Source organism: Pseudorca crassidens, chromosome 2 (genome assembly GCF_039906515.1).
Source record: "Pseudorca crassidens isolate mPseCra1 chromosome 2, mPseCra1.hap1, whole genome shotgun sequence".
Taxonomy (NCBI): domain Eukaryota; kingdom Metazoa; phylum Chordata; class Mammalia; order Artiodactyla; family Delphinidae; genus Pseudorca; species Pseudorca crassidens.
Window position 1 is genome coordinate 133,434,674 of NC_090297.1, and position 24,524 is coordinate 133,459,197.

Genomic DNA, 24,524 nt, shown 5'->3' on the forward strand with positions numbered 1-24,524 from the left:
ACCATAGTTTGACAGGGTGGTGACCAATCTTTAAATTTGATTGATGTTCTTATTTATGTTTGAATTATAATATGGAATTCCAGAACCAGAAGAGACATTTAAAATTATCTACTCCAGCCCTTCATTCAGTGTTTGAATCTTTCTTATTATTCATTTGATCATTGCTGATATTCGACTATTTTTGACTTACAAAAATGGCATTTTCACGTAGTTCAACCTAGTTGAACCATTTAGTAAGTACAGTGCTGGATCATGACTGCATAAGATGGATTAGTCAAGACAACCCTATCCAACTCTCTGTATAGGGGAGAAATGTGAAACCAGATATTGACAACATAGTGACCATTTGCAAAAATAAAATGGCTCAAGTGCCCTCATCTAACCAAAATGAATATGCTGGGTGCTGAATTGAGCTTTCTAGTTATGTGATCCAATATATCATTTCAAAATGCCTTCAGACTCTATGAGGCTCTTCTAACCCATGAGGGATTTTCTGCATGGACATGGATTTCAGTTACTTTGTAACTTGAGCTCATGGCTGGAGTGTGAGCCATTTACTCGTGCTTCTCCAGCTTCTTAGAGAACTCCTTCTTAGTGTCGTAGTTTAAGATTTTATCAGTCTCTTCAGTGTCTACCTCAAAAGCTGCATTTCTGTGATCAAGGCAGCACAACACATGGCTGTGGGTTCAGAGACATTAAAAATTATTCCAAGAAGCAACATCTAGGGATCAGGATTTCACCTATTATAAGTAGGTCCTAATTGGGTAAATGATGAAATGACTATTTTCCCTTCGTATATAATTCGATTGGCTTCAATTAGTTAACTTGAAATCGCACAAACCTGAGACAAATTCCTTTATATTCTTGTTTCACCGCATGTACATATACAGTGCTAGGCTGTGGCATCAGAAAATGGATATGCTATGGTCCCTGTCCTCAAGTTATTCTAAAGCACTCCTCAGTGTAAGTACTTACAAAGGTTTGGTAATTGAAATATATTTTTTTCATCCATCCATCCATCTCTCCATCCAGGCATCACTGATTAAGTACCTATTAAGCCAGGCACTGTTCTAGGCTCTAGCAATAAGCTGAAAACAAGACAAAGCCCCTCCCTCATCTACCTCATGTTCTGGTGGGGAAAAGAGACATTAAACATCAGTACATAGTATAATGTTAGAGAATGATGAAGGCTATAAAGAGAAAAAAATAGTGGAGAGTAAAAAAAAAAAATACAGAGGAGAATGTAATCAACTCTGGTAGGAAATAAGGTAAACCACACTAAGAATATAATTTTAAATCTGGGTTTTGAAGGGTAAATAAGAGTATGACAGGCAGACCAGGCAAGGAAGGAACTTCTAGATAGAGAAGCAGCAACATCAAGGCTAGAAGGCATAAAACGGGATTATAAATAGGAATGCATACTTGTGAAAAGATTTAGTATAGAAATTAATAAAATATGGTGTATAATATCCTTTGAACAGTGTTGACTAATGGAATAACATCATATTTGGGTATATGAAAAATTGTTTCCTCAACAGTGCTTCTCAGATTTACTCAAGTATCAGAACTCTAGGTAGTGAAAGTGCTTTTTGCAGAACACAATAAATTATTGTTATAATTCACCTTCAAATATCTGAAAATGTCATTATCGATCTGAATTTGGAACTATTCCAGGCATCTTTAAGGTTAATTAACAGCAACAGATTCTAACATTTTAAAATATATTTAAAAAATCACACTTGAGAAAATTGTATACATGAACTTTCTCTGTCATGTCACGGAAGATTGCTATTATTCTTTTTTATCATCAGAACACGAGTTCAGTAGCATAGTTTGAAAGCTGCTGCACTACAGTTATTCATCAGATGGGCTGCCAACCCGTGTGGGAAGAGTTAGGGCGTCACTACCTCTTGTAGTAGGCAGCCCCTTCGGAAAGCGCCTTGCAATGGCTCTGACTTCCTTTTATTGAGCTGAAATCTCTTTCCCTGATAATTTAGACTCACTGCTTAGACTCTAACTTAGACTCTGACTCTTGGATAGAATGATGGAAATCATGACTTTTTTTGTTTGTTTGTTTTTTGCGGTACACGGGCCTCTCACTGCTGTGGCCTCTCCCGTTGCGGAGCACAGGCTCCGGACGTGCAGGCTCAGCGGCCATGGCTCACGGGCCCAGCCGCTCCGCGGCATGTGGGATCTTCCCGGACCGGGGCACGAACCCGTGTCCCCTGCATCGGCAGGCGGACTCTCAACTACTACACCACCAGGGAAGCCCCATGACTTATTTTTTATAAATATTTTGAGGAATAATAAGTAAAAATAATTTTGGTATACCTTGCACTATTTTAGGGTTAATTATAAATGAGACAAATAATGATAAAGCTTAAGGCTCACCTGAGTGAGAAGAGGGTAGGGGTTGTTTGTGTTTTGTTTCATATAGGGCAGGGTGGGAGTCTGTGGTCTGTAAGTCTTCATGGTCAGATCCTTAGTTTGTTCTTTTCTGTATAACTTTTTGTTTATGTCTTTTCCCCCTCTATGACTCTTACTTGAGTAGCAATAGGATTTATAGGAATAGTTCTTCTGAAGTAGAAATAGAAAACTCAAAGTAAAGGCAGAGGAAAATGCAATGTTAGAGTATTATGATCCTTGAAAGAAAATGAAAGCAGATAACGAAAACCAAATTATGATGGAATTAAAGGAGACTTTAAATGTGAATCATTGAGACTTGGAGAGAAAAAGTGGAGGGAAAAAAGGGTGAAAGATACATACATTCACACTCATCACACATATGTATGTATGTGTACATATACAAATATATCTGTGTGTAAATGTATATCTAGATAGTATATGAGAGAGATATATAATACATATATATAAATACATAAATAGAGATAGAGTATACTTATTTCCGTCAGCTGTTTGTTAAACGGTAGATAAAAGATTGAAACCTGGCTCTTCTCATGTCTGTCCTGTTCTGCTGTCTGAAGTGGCAGGTAGAATCTGCTCAGTGATTCAAACAGTGAATTTTTTAATTGCTCAATGCTGACATGCTAACCTCAGCAAACGAGCAGCTGCAGAATGTGTTAGGTCACCATACCAATAATGAAGATTACATCATTGACCTGCCTTCCTTTTTTGGAATGTAGAAAAAAACAAACCCTAGAAATACGTCAGATTTGAAAACAAACCAAAATAATGACTGAGAATAGTGATATTATCTATAGTTTCATCACAACTAGTTGACTAATCAGTTAGGAGCCATTCTGTTTATAAAATTAATTTTTAATTATTCTTTATTTTTAAAGTGAAGTTCTAGCTTAAGACCTGAATGAAAGATTTCGAGAAATAAAAATTTTCTTTTCTGAATTTAAAATATTTCTATTGCGATAAGGTGACACACTGAGTGACTTTAAGATAACAATATTTGTGTTAACACACTTCTATATATACATCAGCTGTAAGATATTTCCCTGGGTTTTGTACTTAGAAAAGTTTATGTTTTAATTCAGCACAATAACACTCAAAATAAGAATCTCTGAAATTTGTTTTATTTTTCTATCCCTAAAATAGGACAGATTTTGAAGTAGATTGCTTAAAAAAAAATGAATCACTTCTTAAAACACACAGATGTACTCATCCACCCTTGGGACAGAAGAAATGAATTACCTCGCTTGGTAAATCGCATTGCTTCTCCTGAACTAGATTGCCTCCTGCATCCAGTGCTGTGAAAGAGAGGCGCTCTGAGCAGGAAGGATAGCCATTGTTCAGTGCTCTCTAGCAAAAGAACTGGGCGGGGAGGGGTGTGGGGGGGGATGGAGTTTGACTGGCGTTGGCTCTGGCTTTTCTACATTCCAATCTGTCTGAGGCACAGAGCGAGAGCAAAAAAAAAAAAAAAAAAGTGGAGAGAGAGAGAGAGAGCGCAAGTGAGCAAGCACGGTGACCATACGGTATAGAAAGTGTTTTGACTGGCATGCCGGAAGGATCATGTTAGCAACACCCAGAAACTTCACGGAATGCAGACCCCAGGTAAGAGTTCCTAGAGTCTGTCTGAGACAGAAATTGAAAGTTCGTACATATTTAAAGGGAATGTGTGCTTTTTTTTTTTTTTACACAAATGGATTGACTGTTTACTTTTGTGCTTATTGGCTTTAAAAAATAGGTTGTTTTTCATTACTGTGAGTTCACAGGAATACTGTGTGGAGGCTGTCAACATCCAGTACAAAATCCAGCTCAAGAATAGCCTTCTGAGAAACTCAGATAAATTAAAGGTGTAATGATCATAGCAAAATACTAACACTGCAACATTTACTTGTTCTTTTAATAATTTGAAGTGGATTTCTTATTCTGTATCTTCCCCGGATTCTTTATGAAATATTAAGATACCTGGGAATGGATACAGCCCATTTCTCTCTGAGGGAGACAAAATATATTGACCATTAATAATATTGTAACAACCGTGCTTGAATCTCAGTAGCGTGTAGTAAATCTGTTTAATTCGGAAAGCTCAACAGGTTGGATCCATAGACAATGAGAACTTTGCTTATTTTTTGTTTTTTGTGGGGTTTTTTGCCCAAGCAGGCTTTTAATATCCTCTGCCAATAGATGACAAGTTAGAAACTTTAATTAGCTCATTGAAAGTTAAATCTGAAAGAGACTTGAGAGATGTCTACTGCAGTCCACTCTCTCCATTTTCAATGAGAACATTGAGGTCTAAGGGAGTTGGTGCTTGCTCAAGATCACAGCATTACAACAGAATTGAAAAGAAAATCCAGGTCTCATGATCTGCAGTTTACTGGTTTTTTCATGGTACCAACTATCAATACATTTATGCTTTATACTTTATCCATACCGTATCTGCTGGCTCAGGTACCATGAATTATTGCCTAAAGACCAAATGCATCATAAACCTAGATTGAAATCTTATGGGAAGGAAATATTGGGGGATGGATGTCATCAATATTGATATATTCTTGTTCAAAACCAAAAATATATAACAAAATATTTATCAGAAAAATAGCTTTCAGTTAAGGAAAATAACTGTAGTTTGAATGTTGCTTTTATATAAACAATTACATAGCTGTGGCATGTTCTGAATATCTGTATATGAAATTAAAATTCAAATGGATTTTAATTTCTTTTAAAGACTTTCGGACTTAGCAACTGTATAATTTAAGTTAGTAAAGCTGTTTGGGGGTAACTTGTATCTATTTACTGGAAGCAAAACATCATCCCATATTCACTGCCTTCTCTATATTTATATTTTTTAATGGAAGATAACATTTTAAAATTATCCAACTGTTTGAACCAGTTGCTTCCTTATCCAAGGTCCAGCTCTGTTTCCTCCATTTATAAGGGTCCTCTGTTACTTCACCTCATGAATTATGTGTTAGAGGGTAACTTAAGTGGAGGATCTTGAGAGTGACAACAGACAGTGAACATCTGTCTTCATACATTTTCATTTAGTCCCTAAAAAGGTTGCTGCCCTTTCCATTTTTCTGGAGACCATTGTGGGGTTGAAAGAGACCACACTATTCTAGTGAGCTAAATAGTAAGGATAGCCACTGTCAAAAGGATCTGTCATGGCTCTTTACAATTCCTGGGAACAAGTTAGCTTGATTTGGCTATAAGCACAGTGAAGGGATGCAGTGTTTTTGTGTTAAAGCTTGACCTGCTATTCCAGTTTTTGACTAGGTCTGTGTAGATGCAGTTGTGATTTATAAGTTTGTGAGGGATGAACAATAAGTTGTAAGGAACAGTTTCACTACTGCTCTCAGCTATTGTAAATCAAACTACAAAGTACATTCTCTACCCAGAAGGAAACAAGAGACTGTCTTACTGCCGAATCCATTATTAAAACACACTGTTTATAAAAGGACCGATGGCTGTGAGAATGAGGACATAATGCTCTATCCAACTTAACAGTGTTCATGTTCTGTTACCCAGGGCTTAGCTTTTTTCTCTCATCTTTTATCCTTCTGGAGTATGTGAAAGGACTGCCACGATATATGTGTGTATATTATGTTATGTGTGTATATGGTGGGTGGATGGATGGATGGATGGATAAAGATGGACATTTGGCCTTAGTGTATTTCCCCATGTTAGAAACAATCAAGTCATTAATCTGTTGCTGGTATTTTACTGACCTAACTTGAAAGAAACTAATTTATTAACCAATCTGATAATTATAAAATTACTACCATGCATTGGAAAGAGAAAAATATTAGAAGGAAACACACTCCTTTTTCTGTCCTGAATACAGATGTCAGATTATTCAGGTTTATACTTTCTCTGTTAGAGAAAAGCAGTGTGCTAATAAGGTGCCCATTTTATGACCAAAGACAGATTGTAAATGGGAAGGGAGTGGGTAGGGTGAAATGAATGACATCAGGAAAGAAACTCCCTTATGTATGTGAAACAATTTTCTTTTGACCATTGATATTTTGAAGGCAGGCCCATTTTCACTGCTCTTGATTTTTTTTCCTTGATACTAGTTTCTCTAAATTTTTTTCATGAAATATATGTCCATATAGTTTATATATTAAATTAGCAAAGAAGGTAAAGAGCTCTGCATCATAGCCATTGACATTTTTCTGATAAAAGTTTGGCTATAGTTGATCAAAACTTTTGTCTCATTCAGAGGAGTTACTTCTTTCTCGCTGCAATTTCTTGCTACTTCTTGGGTATAATTCAGTGTTTTGTAATGCTCTGAGTTGTCAGGTTAATTCTTTACTCATAAAGGTTACCTGATTATCCACTCAAAACTCTGGGAGTCTTATTATGTAGACCACATGGTTGTGTTGCCCCTTCTGCTCCGGTCTTGACCTTCCTCAGCAGCCTGTAAAGAGGAAAAGTGTTATGCTGGTTTTGTTCTTTCTGTTCTTTCACGCTCTCTAGTGGTTGTTGGTGGTTGTTCTTGTTTTCAGTTCCCTATCAGTTTTAGTGAAGCAGGTGACTGGTGAAATCAGGTTCAGCAGATTCTTACACTTGAGGTGCATGAACTTTCTAAAATATCTAATTCTTTAGGGCAGAAAGAGAAGAAAATTGATTATGTCCTGTTGTTTCCTAGTGAACAGTGAGTCAAGAAAATGAGTTATGACTCAGCAATATGAATCCTCTTATAGCTGTCTTTTCTTTCTCTTTATTTTTGTCTTCCTTTGTATGTATGTGTGTGTATGTGTGTGTGTGTGTGTGCGCGCACGTGCGCGCTGATGGGGATTCAGTCTATCAGAGTTTCACATGTAATTATGGGTATGATATCTGCTTGTGTCTGGAAGCCTTAAGCGTTGCCACTGAGAATATTTTCTTTGTGCATACTTGACAAGTAGGAGAAACTTACTGAATCATCATTAAAATTCAGATGAAGGTCTTTATCTTCTCTGGTACCTTCCTCACTCCTACTCAGACTGTACCATTCTGCTGAATGAGGAGCTCTCTGAACTTAAACACATGGAGAGGGAACCAGTGAGTTCTTATCAATAATTAGACTCTATAAAACTCCACATTTCTGTCATTCTTAGGTTTACGGTATTTTATAAATAAGTGAATTGCTGAAACAGCAACTTGTAAAGTTAGTTCAGGTTAATACAGTTCTGTTCTTTGAAGAATAAAAATAACCTGGTTCTGCTTGCCCTTCTTTGTCAGACTTTCAAAAGTAAGTAAGCAAGCCAGTTTAGCTGCCAGGATCAAGACGGTGTCATTCAGGATCAGGTGTCACCTAGGATAGCCAGCCTGTTGGACAATTTGCTTACTCTGATTATTACATTTAATTCGACAGACTATAGAGTACCTTTGGAAAAACTTAGCAGCACTGTTGTGTAGTTAACTATTCATAGATATTACCTTTAGTTAACATGAAAACTAGAAAAACTGGATATTCTTTCACTTTTTAACACTCTGGTTTGTAACTTTCTTGCTAAATTACATTTCAAATGGGTTGTGTGTAGTTGATTTGATTTCTGGTCTGTTGATTCAGATAGGAGAAGATAAGATGTTTGGGTCCCTACTTCAATAATCCCTTTTTCTAGGAACACCTAGACTGTAAAGCATCAGTTAAATAAATGAAATAATTTATTTCATTTGTTTAAAAAAGGAATGATGTGTCAAAGGTAGTGCAAGAAGAGCCACAAAAAAATCTAGCCTGTGTGAATACATTGAAAGAATTGGGTTTGCTCAGTCAAAGGACAGGACAAGATGTGATGTGTCTGTGAACAGGGAAGGATAATCATCTTTTGTGTACCAGGAGCTCATTATGAAGAGCTCATTTCTAAGATTTTGTTCAGTATGATTATATTTCTTATTAGCATTTTCTCAAAGTATGGGAAACAAATCACTCAAAGAAAGGGTAATAGATTATTTACCTTCTGCATATGGTAAAGGAAACTGTATCACAGTATTTGGTCTGATTTTTGTGAGTCTCCATTATACAGCTGAAATAAAAGGATATTTTTAATGAATTAAGATCTTTATTTTATCTTCCATACAATTAGCTTACGTACATCTTGAAATTTTTCTTGAAGCATTTTTGCCTCCACTTAATACTCAGTGAAACATCATGGTAGTTTCCTGAAACAATAAATGTCACTCTGTTTTATGAGTACCATTTTTTACTTGTAAATATTTGCACAGTGACAATTGCTAAAATTATGAAATATATTTTTAGTAACTTTGGTTTTATTCATTTCCTTTCCTTATAAATACAGCACTCAGTAAATACTTGATTGATGATCAACTTTTAAAGGTAAATTTTCCGAAGAAGTAGCTTTTTTCATTTTTTTTTTCCAGTTGGAACCAGTGTTGACCATCTTTATTAACAAAACCAAAAACATGGTGTAAGGAAGAAATCCAAGGAGTTATTGCTGTCATTACAAAGAATGAAAACCAGTCTCCCTTGGAAACATTTTTATTAACAAAACCAAAGTGTACTATTCAAAGGGAATTTATTGCAATATAAAAGGCAGAAGTCTTTTTAGAAAGTTTAGAAGTTACTTGTTTGTTTTATTTGTGAATGGAAGGGTATTTAAAACCAGAAGCTAGGCTTTCCTCTGGTCCTTTTTTAAAAAGAAAATCCAACCAATTATTTACCAGTTTTTCTCAGAAACATATCTTCTGAGAAACTGCAAAATGTATTTGACAATCAAATTTTAATTAACAAGAAATAGTGAGCTTCGAGGACGTGACTCTTTTATTGCTATAAAATACTGTGATTTATGACAGCTTCCCAGTAGGTTTCTTCCAGTGTCAGAAATTATAAGCCCATTTTTATTTTGCTTAGTTCTTGAATTAAATATTTAAAGGTAGACTCTTTGTTTCTCTTTTCCCCTGTCATAACTGTGTTACAGGAGAATAGAAACTGTTTTTTTTAAGGCTTTCCAGGTTTAGTCCAGATGTTGCTTATGTTACATTTTTCTCTGACAATCTGAAAAGAAATATTTTTAAATTTTAATATCCAATCATAATATATAACAAACTTCTACACACCTATGAGAAAAAGGCAAGACTTCAATGCCCATTTTACAAAAGAGCCTATCCAAGTGGGTCTTCAGTATATGAAAAGGTGCTCAGTTTCATTATTCATCAGGGAAATGCAAATTTAAACCAGAATGGAATTGCATAACCATCAGAATGTCTAAAATGAGAAAAAGAGAAAATACCCAATGTTGACAGAGATCTAGAACAAAAGGAATTCTCACACACTACTGATGAAAGTATAGACTTGTACAACTACTTTGAAGAACTATTTGACAGTATCTACTAAAGCTGAACAATGCTCTGTGACCCAGCAATTCCACTCCTATATATGTACCCAACAGAAATGCATACATAGGTTCACCAAAGCACCTGTACAAAAAATGTTCGTAATAGCTAAAAATTAGAAACCACCCAAATGCTCATTAGTAGTAGAATGGATAAATTGTGGTTTGCTTACACAATGGAATTCTATACAGCATTGAAAAGAACTACTGCTTCCTGCAACAGAATGGATAAATCTCATAAGTGTATACTGAGCATGAAAAGTTAGTCTCAAAAGAATATATACATTGTTTGATTCCACTTTTGTATAGTTCAAATTCATCTGAGGTGATAGAAGTCAGGATAGTGATTATTATGGGATAATGACTGGAAAGGATGTATAAAGGAGGCTTCTGGTTGCTGGTAATGCTGTTTTGTTTTGTTCTGTCCTGTTTTGTTTAATCTAGGTACTATTTACTGGGATGAGTTCCATTTGAAAAACTTTATTGACCTGTGCACTCATTATTTATACACTTTTCTGAATGCATGTTATCCTTTAGTAAAGAGTCTGCGAAAAGATATTTTTATAATCTTTCCATTTTGCTAAAACAAAACCACAAAATAGAAACAAAAAACAGTAAGCAAGGGCTTCCCTGGTGGCGCAGTGGTTGAGAGTCCGGCTACCGATGCAGGGGACATGGGTTCGTGTCCCGGTCCAGGAAGATCCCACAGGCCACGGAGTGGCTGGGCCCGTGAGCCATGGCCGCTGAGCCTGCACGTCCGGAGGCCCGCGTACTGCAAAAACAAACAAACAAACAAAAAACAGTAAGCAAACTTCCAGGATGATGGTAAGATATTCTTTGAAAGTCCATTTTGTTTACATAGAGGGTGAGGAATGACCCCATGTTTATTCTTAAATTGTAAGGTGCCTAGGGAATTCCCTGGCAGCCCAGCAGTAAGGACTCAGCACTTTCACTGCTGAGGGCATGGGTTCAATCCCTGGTCGGGGAACTAAGATGCAGCAAGCTGGGTGGTGCAGCCAAAAATAAAGAAATAAATTTGCCTGGTCTATGTGTGCAGTCAGGGACTTTACATTTGGAGTCATTTAAAGGGTTAGATGGGGAAAGCCTCAGATAGACTGGGCTTATAAGTGCATCTTCAAAACAAAATTGCAGGATGTGAATAATAGAACTACCAGGCTTTCCATAAACTTTCAAAGTACCATTCATAAGCATTCAAAGACATATAAAACACTAATTTTCATATGACTTAAATATTTTATAATAGTAACAATTTATATATATATTTCTGTAGTGTATATAAAGATATAAATATACTCATACCAAACACATTAATTTTTACATATAGTTATTAATTAGTTCTAGATACAAATTTAATACGAGTTTTCTGTACCTTTGGCTTTAATATCATTTTGCTTTAAAAACATTTCTATGCTTTTAAAGGATATGTGATTACTTGTTTTATTGGACGAAAAATAATACTTTTTTTAACATTTTTATTGGAGTATAATTGCTTTACAGTGGTGTGTTAGTTTCTGCTTTATAACAAAGTGAATTAGTTATACATATACATATATCGCCATATCTCTTCCCTCTTGCGTCTCTCTCCCTCCCACCTTCCCTATCCCACCCTTCTAGCTGGTCACAAAGCACCGAGCTGATCTCCCTGTGCTATGCAGCTGCTTCCCACTAGCTATCTATTTTACATTTGGTAGAGTATATATGTCCATATATACACTACCACTCTCTCACTTTGTCCTAGCTTATGCTTCACCCTCCCCGTGTCCTCAAGTCCATTCTCTAGTAGGTCCGCATCTCTATTTCCGTCTTGCCTCTAGGTTCTTCATGACTTTTTTTTTTTTTTTTAGATTCCATATATATGTGTTAGCATATGGTATTTGTTTTTCTGACTTACTTCACTCTGTATGACAGGCTCTAGGTCCATCCACCTCACTACAAATAACTCAATTTCGTTTTTTTATGGTTGAGTAATATTCCATTGTATATATGTGCCACATCTTCTTTATCCATTCATCTGTCGATGGACACTTAGGTTGCTTCCATACCTGGCTATTGTAAACAGAGCTGCAGTGAACATTGTGGTACATGACTCTTTTTGAATTATGGTTTTCTCAGGGTATATGCCCAGTAGTGGGATTGCTGGGTCATATGATAGTTCTGTTTTTAGTTTTTTAAGGAACCTCCATACTGTTCTCCATAGTGGCTGTATCAATTTACGTTCCCACCAACAGTGTATGAGGGTTCCCTTTTCTCCACACCCTCTCCAGCATTTACTGTTTGTAGATTTTTGATGATGGCCATTCTGACTGGTGTGAGATGATATCTCATTGTAGTTTTGATTTGCATTTCTCTAATGATTAATGATGTTGAGCATTGTTTCATGTGTTTTTTGGCAATCTGTATATCTTCTTTGGAGAAATGTCTAAAAGAGCTTTTTCATCACTGAAATGTGGAAGTATCCAACACAATAAATGGAAGATACTTAATAAATGTTAATTTCCTTATTTTTCTTTGCAAAAATACAAACATGATATATTCTTGAGCATGCCTTTCTTCTCTTCTCACATAAATCTCCCCCCTCCATCTTATCCTTCCAGTTCTGAATCATTAAAATGCATGTGTTTAGCTCTTTATGGATTCATTTACAGCAATCTTCTCCACTAGATCCTTCATATTTCACGCTTTACTCAAGCTCAGTGTTTTCATGTTAGCATACTAAATTAGCTTTCTATTGCTGTTATAACAACCATACACTCAATGACTTAAAACAACACCCATTTATTATTTCACAGTTTCTATACAACCAAAGTACAGGCAGAGCGTAGCTGGTTGCCTGCTCAGCGTATCACAAGGTCAAAACCAAAGTATTAGCAGGCTGCATTCTCATCTGGAGCTCAGAGTCCTCTTGTAGTTGTAGGAGTGAGAATCCTGTTTTCTTGCTGGCTATTGGCAGGGAGTCATTCTCAGCTCCTAGAGACCACCTTTGCGTCTCATTCCTGTGACACTCCCAGAACATGGCAACTTACTTCTTCAAAGCCAGTGAGAGAACCTTACTCTAGTCTACTATGATGGAGTCTGGTATAATATGCAACATAATCACAAGAATGACTATACCATCATCTTTGCCATATAATACAACCGAATCAAGGGAGTGACTATCCCATGATATTAACAGATCCAGGGCCCCACCTACACCCAAGGGTAGAGGATTATACAAAGATGTGAGTACCATATATACCCACATCATAAACACCAAAGCCTTTGTGCACGATTCTTAATTGTGCTTTTTCCCCCCCTTTCATATCGAATGTAGACTATTCATTGAAATTAATGATTCTCTAGTTCTGGCAGGTTAACAATCTCATCTTTATTTCAGTTAAATTAATATTAGTTTTATGAGGCCTATGCTTCTTTTCTGTGATAGCAGCATTTTCATTTTGAATCTGCCACCCATTTTTAATAAAATAAAGGAAAACACAATATAATCATGCAAATATTGCCAAACAGATTCTGATGCCAAATAAACTGTTGATGAACATGTGACCCCACCTCATATTTATCATCAACTGGTGAATGACAGTCCTGAATTTTTAAAAATTTCTGAATTAAAAAGTTACAGACCTATCCATTCTTAAATTATTTTGCTGTTGAAGAATGATCTGAACTCTAGGGAACTCCCTAGGCCTCTAAAGATGTTGTATATCCTGCCCATCATGATAGTTTCCTGCCCATTTTCAATCCTGCCTTCTAATTATAGATCTTTCCAAATGCATATCTTTTAATGCCTCATAATTCTTGGTAACCTGTGCCGCTCTTATTCCTTGAACTTTTATTTATTTATTTTTACTTTGCTTTGTTTATTAGATTATGTTTTTAAACACAACATGAGATATTAAGTTATTTTCCGTTTTAATTTGTAGTCCTTATTAGAGTACTGTGTTCTCTTCTGTGTGCCATATCTAAAAAATTTGGGATGTGTTTTCAGTGATGGAAAGGCTAGAAAATAAGATCTTGAAGAAAACTTAGACATTAAGGTTGTTCAGTGTGAGGAACACAGTAATCCAAAATATATATGAAAACATTGTCACAAACTATTTTCCCTATCCATTAAGAGGAGAAAGAAGAGAACGTGGCAGTATGTAGAATCTGAGTGAAATAAAAGTATGTAGGTTTGGGGCTTTAAAACTATGACTCTTAGGATCTTCTGCTTTGTGAGACATCATAAGTTAAATCTTACTTTTCCTGAGGTCAAATAAATCCTACTTGAAAACCAAAAAAGTTAGTTGAATAAAGTTTCAAGTTCCGTGCTCCCTTGATTATATATAATTTTCTAATCCATTATAATAATTGAAGTATTATGTGGATCTATTTTAAATAAAATCTTAATTAAAAAAATAACATTAATAGCTGACATTCCTAACAGTTCAAACCAGGACCGGGTATAAAAGCTCTTCCTTCTCCCACACTCCAGGAATTCTATTATTTTCTGCACATATAACTAAAATTAACAATTAGTATTTATCCTACCAGACTCTCTATATGTGTGTGTGTGCGTATATGTATGTGTGTAAATAGCACATGAACATAGACAATTTTTCTGTGTTTTCAGCAGGATCAAATGATACATGTTGTAGTTCAACCTGTGTTTTTCACTTAAGAACATATTATAGGCTCTTTGTTTTGGTAATGGTGGGCTAGGTTTTCTGAATAACCCTCCTCCTGAAAACAAATAAGTGAGATAAATGTATTTTTTTAAAAAACTGTCTTCTTAAAAGCATCAAAGAGATACTTCTAAATAATCCACAAATCAATGAAGAAATCATAAGAGAAGTTAGAACCAAATGATACTGAAAATATTATATATCAAAACTTGTACGATTTAGCTAGAGTAGAACTTGAAGTTAGAAAAATAGTACCATAGTAAAGAGCATAGAAGAAAAGAAAAAAGGATTAGAATAGGAATTAATTAAACAAATCAAACATACAGTGGAGAAAATCAACAAAGCTAAGAGTTAGTTATTTGAAAAGACATAAAATTGACAAACCTTTGGCAAGACTGATCAAGAAAAATATAATTATTATCCGGAATGGAAAAGGGTATGTTGCTATCAATCCTGCATACAGTAAAAAATACTTACAGAATATTATAAACAATTTTATGGAAACAAATTTTTAAATTAGATGAACTAGTGAAACTTTTAGGAAAATACAACTTGCTGAAAACTGACACAAGAAGAAGATCCTAATATTGTTAAAGAAATTCTATCTGAAATTAAAAGCTTTACCTCAAATAAAAATCCAAGCCCAGAAGACTTTGCTTAAGTATTCTAGCAAACATTTAAGAAAGATATAATTTCATACAATGGAACACTACTCAGCAATAAGAAAGAATGAAATTTTGCCATTTGTGGCAACATGGATGGACTTGTAGGGCCTTATGTTAAGTGAGGTAAGTCAGGCAGAGAAAGGCAAATACTGTATGATGGCACTTATATGTGGAATCTAAAAAATACAACAAACTAGTGAATATAACAAAAAAGAAGCAGACTCGCAGATATAGAGAACAAACTAGTGGTTACCAGTGGGGAGAGGGAAGAGGAGAGGGGCAATATAGGATTGGGGGGAAAGGATTATTATGGGATTACAGTAAGTCCCCTACATACGAACCTTCATGTTGCGAACTTCCAAGGATGCGAACGTGCATTCCATCAATGTCAGACGTGCGTGAAATTGCGGCTTGCCCTCCATCTCCTATTGCTGACAGCCCTTCAGCTCTACCATCTCCCACCTCCTCTTCCTCCTCCAGTCAGTAACTCTTCTTGCGTGTTCACTCGATGCCAGCCCCTATATGCCAGCTGTTGTACTGTACTACTGTGTACTTTTCAAGGTACTGTACTGTAAGATTAAAAATGTTTATTTTTTGTGTTTGTTTATTTTTATGTATTACTTGTGTGAAAAGTATTATAACCTATTGTGGTACAGTACTGTATACCCGCTTGTGTTAGTTGGGTACCTAGGCTAACTTTGTTGGACTTACAAACAAATTGGACTTAAGAACACTCTCTCAGAATGGAACTTGTTTGTATGCGGGGGACTTACTATATGAAATTGTGTGTGCGAAACTTTTGAAAATTGTAAAGCACTATAGAATTTAAAGAATGTTTCACTCAATTAAAAAAATTGAAAAAAGATATAATTTCAGATTACACAAATTCTTTCTGAAAAAGAAAAGAGACTGTACACATTAGCTAATTTTATAACACTGGCATCACTTCTATACCACCTGACAACAACATTACATGAAAGGACAATTATAGGGCAATCTTATTCATTATCACAGATGCCAAAATCCTAAACAAATATTAGTAAATAGAATAACACATTATAACAAAATTGGGTTTATTATACCAATGCAAAGTTCATTTAATATTTAATAATTAGTATAATTCACTATCAGTGGACTAAAGGAGAAAAACTTAAAATTATCTCAATTGTGCAAAAAGCATGTTTGATAAAATTTAACAACCATTAATAATAACTCTTAGCAAAACAGGAATAGAAAAGAACTTCCTTACTCTGATAAAGGGTATCTACAAAAACCTCTCAACAAACATACTTAATGGTTAAAAGCCCCCCTTTCAGATGAGAATCAAGGCTAGGATGTCCACTGTTACTTCTGCTATTTCACATTATACTGGAGGTCCTAGTTAGTATAGCAAGGCAAGCAAATATTATAAGGGTTGGAAAGATACAAAATTTTAATAATTTGCTGATGATGTAATTGTCTGTTCAGGAAATTAAAAAAAAAAGAACCTTTACAGATAATGAGTTTAGCAAGGTTGATAGATACAACATTTGGAAACAAAAATCAATTGCATTTCTGTATCAACAACAAACTAAAAGTGAATTTTTTAAAAAGATAACTATTTACAATAACATAAAAAGTAATTACCTAGGAAATAAATCTAGTAAAAGATGTACAAAACATCTAGAAAACTATAAACTTTGTCATTTTTTTATTGCACTTTGCAGATAACTGAGTGTTTTACAGATTGAAGGTTTGTGGCAACCCTGAATCAAGCAAGTCTATGGTGCCATTCTTTTTTTTTTTTTTTTTTTGCGGTACACGGGCCTGTCACTGCTGTGGCCTCTCCCGCCACGGGGCACAGGCTCCGGATGCGCAGGCCCAGCGGCCATGGCTCATGGGCCCAGCCGCTCCGCGGCACGTGGGATCCTCCCGGACTGGGTCACGAACCCGCGTCCCCTGCATTGGCAGGTGGACTACCAACCACTGCGCCACCAGGGAAGCCCTATGGTGCCATTCTTCCAACAGCATTTGCTCACTTCATGTCTCTGTGTCACATTTTGGTAATTCTCACAACATTTCAAACCCTCCACCAGCAAAAAGATTACAACTTGCTAAAGGCTCAGATGATGGTTAGCATTTTTTTTGCAGTAAAATATTTTTTATTGAAGTATAGTTGATTCACTTTGCTGTACAGCAGAAATATAAAACTTTATTAAAAGAAATTAAAGAATAATTGAAAAGGGGCTATACCATATTTCTAGAATCAGAATATTGGTTTGTAGGATGTTAATTTTCTGTCACATTTCTCTATACATTCAATACAATCCCAGTAAAAATCTCATGAGTGTTTTATAGAAGAATTTTACAAATGGGTTGTAAAATTTATATGGATTATAAAATTATACAAAGGCCCGAGTATAACCAAAATCTCTAGAAGAAATATAAATTGGTAGGACTTGCTCTATCAGCTATCAAGACTTTTTATAAAGCTATAGTAATTGAGACAAAGTGATATTGGTTTTAAAAATAGACCAGTGGAACAAAGAGTCTTAAAACAGAACTGTACATATATGTACATTTTATTTATGATAAAATTGACACTTCAGAGTGGTGGTGAAATTATGGTCTTTTCAATAAATGGTACTGGCTCAACTAGTTATTCGAATGAAAAAAAAAAGAAGTGATTCCTTCTTCACATGTTAGTTACACAAAAATCAATTTCGTATGGATTGTAGACCTAAATGTAAATGACTAATAACATAAAATATATATTTTTTAATTGAAGTATAATTGATTTACAATATTGTGTTAGCTTCTGGTGGACAGCAAGGTGATTCAGTTTCGTGTGTGTGTATGTGCATATTCTTTTTCACATTCTTTTCCATCATGGTTTATCACAGGATATTGAATATGGTTCTCTGTGCTATACAGTAGGACATTGTTGTTTATCTATTTTATATAGTAGTTTATATCTGCTAATCCCAAACTCCTAATTTATCCCTCACCCCCCCTTTCCCCTTTGGTAACCATAAATTTGGTTTCTGTGTCAGTGAGTCTGTTTCCGTTTTGTAAATCAGTTCATTTGTATCACTTTTTTAGATTCCGCATGTAAGTGATATTATATGATATTTGTCTTTCTCTGTCTGGCTTACTTCACTACGTATGATAATGTCTAGGTCTATCCATGTTGCTGCAAAGGGCATTATTTCATTCTTTTTTTATTGGCTGAGTAATATTCCATTGTGTATATATTCCACATCTTCTTTATCCATTCATCTGTCAATGAACACTTAGCTTGCTTCCATGTCTTGGCTGTTGTAAATAGTGCTGCTGTGAACATTGGGGGTGCTTGTATCTTTTCCAAATAGAGTTTTCTCCAGACATATGCCCAGGAGTGGAAATGCTGGATCATATGGTAACTCTACTTTTAGTTTTGTTTTTTGTTTTTTTGGTTTTTTTTGCGGTACGCGGGCCTCTCACTGCTGTAGCCTCTCCCGCCGCGGAGCACAGGCTCTGGACACGCAGGCCCAGCGGCCATGGCTCACGGGCCCAGCCGCTTCGCGGCACGTGGGATCCTCCCGGACCAGGGCACGAACCCGCGTCCCCTGCATCGGCAGGCGGACTCTCAACCACTGCCCGACCAGGGAAGCCCTACTTTTAGTTTTTTAAGGAACCTACATTCTGTTCTCCATAGTGGCTTTACCAATTACATTCCCACCAACAAAGTAAGGAAGGTTCCCTTTTCTCCACACTGTCTCCAGGGTTTATTATTTGTAGACTTTTTGATGATGGTCATTCTGGCTGGTGTGAGATGATACCTGATTGTAGTTTTGACTTGCATTTCTCTAATAATTAGTGATGTTGAGCAGCTTTTCATGTGCCTCTTGGCTATCTGTATGTCTTTTTTGGAGAAATATCTATTAAGGTCTTCTGCCCATTTTTGATTGAGTTGTTGGGTTTTTTTGTTATTGAGTAGTATGAGCTGATTGTATACTTTGGAAATTAAACCGTTGTCGATCATGTCGTTTGCAAATATTTTCTCCCAGTCCATAGGTTGTCTTTTCATTTTGTTTATGGTTTCCTTTGCTGTGCAAAAGCTTATAAGTTTGATTAGGTTCCATTTGTTTATTTTTGCTTTTATTTCTTTTGCCTTGGGAGACTGACCTAAGAAAACATTGGTACGATTTATGTCAGAGAATGTTTTGCCTATGTTCTCTTCTAGGAGTTTTACAGTATCATGTCTTATATTTAAGTCTTTAAGCCATTTTGTGTTTATTTTTGTGTATGGTGTGAGGGAGTGTTTTAACCTCATTGATTTACATGTGGCTGTCAAGCTTTCCCAACACCACTTACTGAAGAGACTTTCTTTTCTCCATTGTATATTCTTGCTTATATCGTAACGTCTTTATGGCTTTAGGATAGAGAAATAATTTTTAAATCAGACAGAAAAAGCACTAACTGTAAAGAAGGAAAAAGTGATCAGTTTTACTATTTTAAGGACTTCTCTTTATCAAAATACACTGCTCAGAGAGCAAAAAGGCAAGCTACATAAACCAACAAAGAAAATAATACGAGAATATATCAAGCACTCCTACAAATTAATAAGAGAAAGCTCAATAGAAAAGTGGACAAAAGACTTGAATAGGCACTTCACAGAAGAAGATAACCAGATGGTCATACACATTGGAAGAGGTGCTTAGCCTGATTAATAATCAAGGAGGGGCTTCCGTGGTAGCGCAGTGGTTGAGAGTCCGCCTGCCGATTCAGGGGACACGGGTTCGTGCCCCGATCCGGAAGGATCCCACATGCCGCGGAGTGGCTGGGCCGGTGAGCCATGGCCACTGAGCCTGCGCGTCCGGAGCCTGTGCTCCACAATGGGAGGGGCCACAACAGTGAGAGGCCTGCGTACCGCAAAAAAAAATAAAATAAAATAAAAAATCAAGGAAACCCAAATTAAAACTACAGGATATCACCGTACAACCTCTAGGTTGGCTGAAATTTAAAATCTGATGAAACCAAAGTTGTCAAGAGTTTAAGAGCAATGGGAGTTCTTACATTGCTAGTATGAGTGAAAATTCATGCGGTTTCTTAATGATTTTTTTTTTTTTTTTTTTTTTTTTTTTGCGGTACACGGGCCTCTCACTGTTGTGGCCTCTCCCGTTGCGGAGCACAGGCTCCGGACGCGCAGGCTCAGCGGCCATGGCTCACGGGCCTAACCGCTCCGCGGCATGTGGGATCTTCCCGGACCGGGGCACAAACCCATGTCCCCTGGATCGGCAGGCGGACTCTCAACCACTGCGCCACCAGAGAAGCCCATGCAGTTTCTTTAGAAAACAATTTGGCATTCTCTAGTAAAACTGAAAATAATGCTAACCCAGTAGAAATACATATTTATGTACATGATGATACATGTACAAAAATAAAAAACATCCATAATAGCCCTCAAATGGATACAACCTGGAAAAAAATCAGTAAATTGGGATTTTTAAAAAGTTTTATAGTCATGCAGTAGAATACAGCAATGAAAATGAGAAAGCTATAGTGACACACAGCAATATTAATGAATCTTAAAAATATAATCTTGAGCAAAAGAAGCCAAATTCAAAAATACATACGTTGTGTTATACCATTTATATAAAATTCAAGAAAGGGGAAAACAAAACTGTGTATTGAAGAATACACATTTGGGTACTAAAACTGTAAATAGACACAAAGAATGTTTAGCACAGAAGGCAGGACTGTGGTTATCCATTGGGTAGGGGGAATTGGGATCACATGGAGTATTTGGGGACTTACGGGTTGCTGGCACTGTTCTGATTTTTGCTTTGGTGGTATTAGATAATTCATTAAACTCTACACTTAAATTGTACGCTATTTTAATATTTCAAATAAAAATAATATGTTGAAGACATCTTTTCATTTCATTATATTTACATCTGTAGATCCTTAAAGGCTGCATATTATTCCATTGTAGATTTATCTATTCCCCTACTTAGGAACACTTATTGTTTTTAGTTTTTGCCATTACCAACTTTTTATTAAACAACGTTGTACATATATCTATGATCAATTGCTTGTGCTGATATTTTTGTAGGATTGGTTCCTAGAAATAGAATCAAAGGTAGTTTACATTTCATACTTGATAGATACTGTTAACTAGCCTTGCAAATTTGTTCAAGATGTCTTTTTCTTTCCTATTTGAAGCTTTTAATTTTTATGTTTTTCTTTTCTTTATTTAAAAAAAATTTTTTTTTCTAAATGGCTTGATACAGGAGTTTATTTACCTTTTACATCCAAACAATGGTGTATTGTATCAATGTTGATCCCGGTTGTGGTATTTTACTATACTTTTGCAAGATGTATCATTGGGGAAAACTGAGTAAAGGATACAGTTTTCCTGGGAGATCTCTTTGTATTATTCCTTCCAACTGTATGCAAATCTATCACTGTCATAAAATTAAAACTTAATTTAAATGGAGATATGCACGTGGGTGGTCTTCACAGGCCAGGCCTAGGAGAGGAGCAAGTCACGACTGCTCACATCCCATTGGCTAGAACTTAGTTACCTAGCCATACCTAACCACCTGTTTTTGTTTTTTTTTTAATTTTTATTATTTTTTTTTATACAGCAGGTTCTTATTAGTTATCTAGTTTATACATATTAGTGTATATATGTCAATCCCAATCTCCCAATTCATCCCACCACTGCCTGTTTTCCCCCCTTGGTGTCCAGACGTTTGTTCTCTACATCTGTATCTCTATTTCTGCCCTGCAAACCGATTCATCTATACCATTTTTCTAGATTCCACATATATGCGTTAATATAGGATATTTGTTTTTCTCTTGATGACTTACTTTACTCTGTATGACAGTCTCTAGGTCCATCCACGTCTCTACAAACGACCCAATTGCATTCCTTTTTATGGCTGAGTAATATTCCATTGTGTATATGTACCACATCTTCTTGATCCATTCATCTGTTGATGGGCATTTAGCTTGCTTCCATGACCTGGCTTTTGTAAATAGTGCTGCAGTGAACACTGGGGTGCCGTGTCTTTTTGAATTATGGTTTTCTCTGGGTATATGTCCAGTAATGGGATTGTCGGGTCATATGGTAATTCTATTTTTAGTTTTTAAGGAACCTCCATTACTGTTCTCCATAGTGACTGTATCAATTTACATTCCCACCAGCAGTGCAAGAGGGTTCCTTTTTCTTCACACCCTCTCCAGCACTTGTTGTTTTCCATCAACAATGTATATGAACTCCTGAGAGATCCACATTCTGCCTAATACTTGATATTGTCAGAATTTTAAATTTTAGTCTTGTAATGAAGATTAAATGTTTGATTTGCATAACCTGATTGCCAGTGATACTTAACAGTTTTTCATAATTCTATGGCTATATATGTTAATGCTTTGGTTATTTTTCTCTCTTGCTCATTTTTCTATTGAGTTGTTATGCTCTTTCTATTAATATGGAGGAGTTCTTTTTATGTTCTTGATAGTCACCCTTAACAGTTTTGTGTATTGTGAATATATTCTCAATTTGTAGCTAGTCCTTTCACTTTCTTTTTTTAAGGTGATTGGATGGACAAAAGTTCATAACTTTGTAAAGACAAACCTTTCAATGTTTTATAGTCAGTATTTCTTGTTTCTTGTTTACAAAATTATTTCCTTCCCCAAGGCCTCAAGATATTTTTTATTAGGAGTTTTAAATTTTTGTTCTTGACATTTAAGCCTTACTCCACCAGGAGTTGGTTTTTATATGTTTACACTTCTTTCATGTTGAAACTTTTTCCTGCCATATTTATTGAATAGCCTTTCTTTTCCCTCATGGATTTAACAGCACCCCTATCTGTCATATGTAAAGTTTCCTATTTTTCTGCAAATGTCTTAAATTTTTCTTATTAAGCTTATCCCTAGTTTATAGTTTCCTTCTTTTATTTTTTGAATGGGATCTTTTCTCTCTTTAATTTTTCTAATTGGCAGTTACTGATGTATAAGGAAATTCTCAATTACTGTATATTTATCTTTATTCTAATCATCTTACTAAATCCTTTTATTGTTTTTCAATTGATTGTCTTGTCCCCTGTTGCCATCCTCACCTAGGGATACATCTTATTTTCTGCATATACTTATCATTTGTTTCTTTCTTTTTGATATTTATATTCCTTATTGCTTGTCTTGTCTTAACCACATTGGCTAGAACCTCTTAGCAGTAACATATAATAGACCCTGGCAAGCCTACATCCTGTTAAAAAAGTGCTGATTATGGATATCTTTATGTTGATCCTAACCTTAAAAAAAATGTTTTTAATGTTTTAAGCTTATATATAATAGAACTACTGGTTTCTATATCCTTTTTTAAGTTAAGAAAGTTCCAGTCTATTCCACATATTCTAAGATTACTTTCAGAAGGGGTACTGGATATTATCACTTGCCTTTTTAGTATCTCTTGATATGATCATTTGGTTTTTATCTTTTAATCTATCATAATAATATGTTAAAATGTTTATTTATTTCTCCCAAGTCACAGATATAAAGCCAGGAAGACTAAATCTGGTAGGTCATTGGCAATATAAATATTATCCTTTCTATTATTCTCAAAACCCCTTAGAATATTTAAGTATTTGTTATCCAGCATAGTGACCTTGTGCTTATCCTTTTACTCTGCTTATCTAATTTTATTTTATAAAACATCACTAATGAATTTCCCAAGAGATTTAAAGTTTTGTTATTTTTAAATTATCTGCAGAAAAACCTGGGAATCTTTCTTCATGCTGACTAAATAACATCACTGCTGAAACATAAGGATACATTTAAGGAAAGCAAGGCAGTGACTTATTACCATAGATTCCACACCAAAGCCAAATGATGTTATCTTTCGGTGAACGGTGAATGATTCTCTTATAAATGGCTGTAGGACTTTGACAAACCTTTGACTGTGTTACTGTTGTTGAACTAAGTTCTTTTATCTGTCAGTTTCTTCTGCCCCAAACCTCAAGATCTTTTCAGTATGAGACCTTAATAAAATAGAGAAAACAAGAAAAGAGAGATTTGTGTTTATAATTTTGTAATATTTTTCTGACAGATAGCCCACAAATTGTACAAGCTTCAGGCCCCCCTCAGCCCCTAAGTCTGCCTCTGTGTGTAAGCCAAGATGAGCAGGAATGGGTGTTGTTTTCTCCAGTCCTAGCCCCCACCTATACTGTAAGTGCTAGAAAGCTGATCTCTAATAATATGGTAGGGAACCAATAGTTTTTTGGTTACTTTCAGTAATTAAAAATGCCCCTCCCACCACCCTATCTTGAGTGGGAGATACCCAGCTGATTCTTTCAGTCCTTCCGCCCCCTCCCTTCCTTTTCTGGTTCTAACTCCTCTGATGTTGGAGCTGGGAAAGGGGATTAAGAAAAGGGACACAAGTTTTTACTTAGCTGAACATACAATTA

General features: G+C 35.7%; 1 protein-coding gene across 12 annotated transcripts in view; it reads left to right on the plus strand.

Moving 5' to 3' along the window:
* Window positions 1-24,524, plus strand: part of RASAL2 (RAS protein activator like 2) — a 380,363-nt gene that overhangs the window by 233,152 nt on the left and 122,687 nt on the right. The window contains exon 1 of one of the 12 annotated variants that reach the window (XM_067728752.1): window positions 3,882-4,023. The exons of the other annotated variants lie outside the window; for them this stretch is intronic. Coding sequence (XP_067584853.1) covers window positions 4,011-4,023 — 13 coding nt within the window. The 5' untranslated portion in view covers window positions 3,882-4,010. Of the gene's footprint in view, window positions 1-3,881; window positions 4,024-24,524 lie in introns of those variants that run through there. 12 annotated transcript variants of the gene reach the window in all.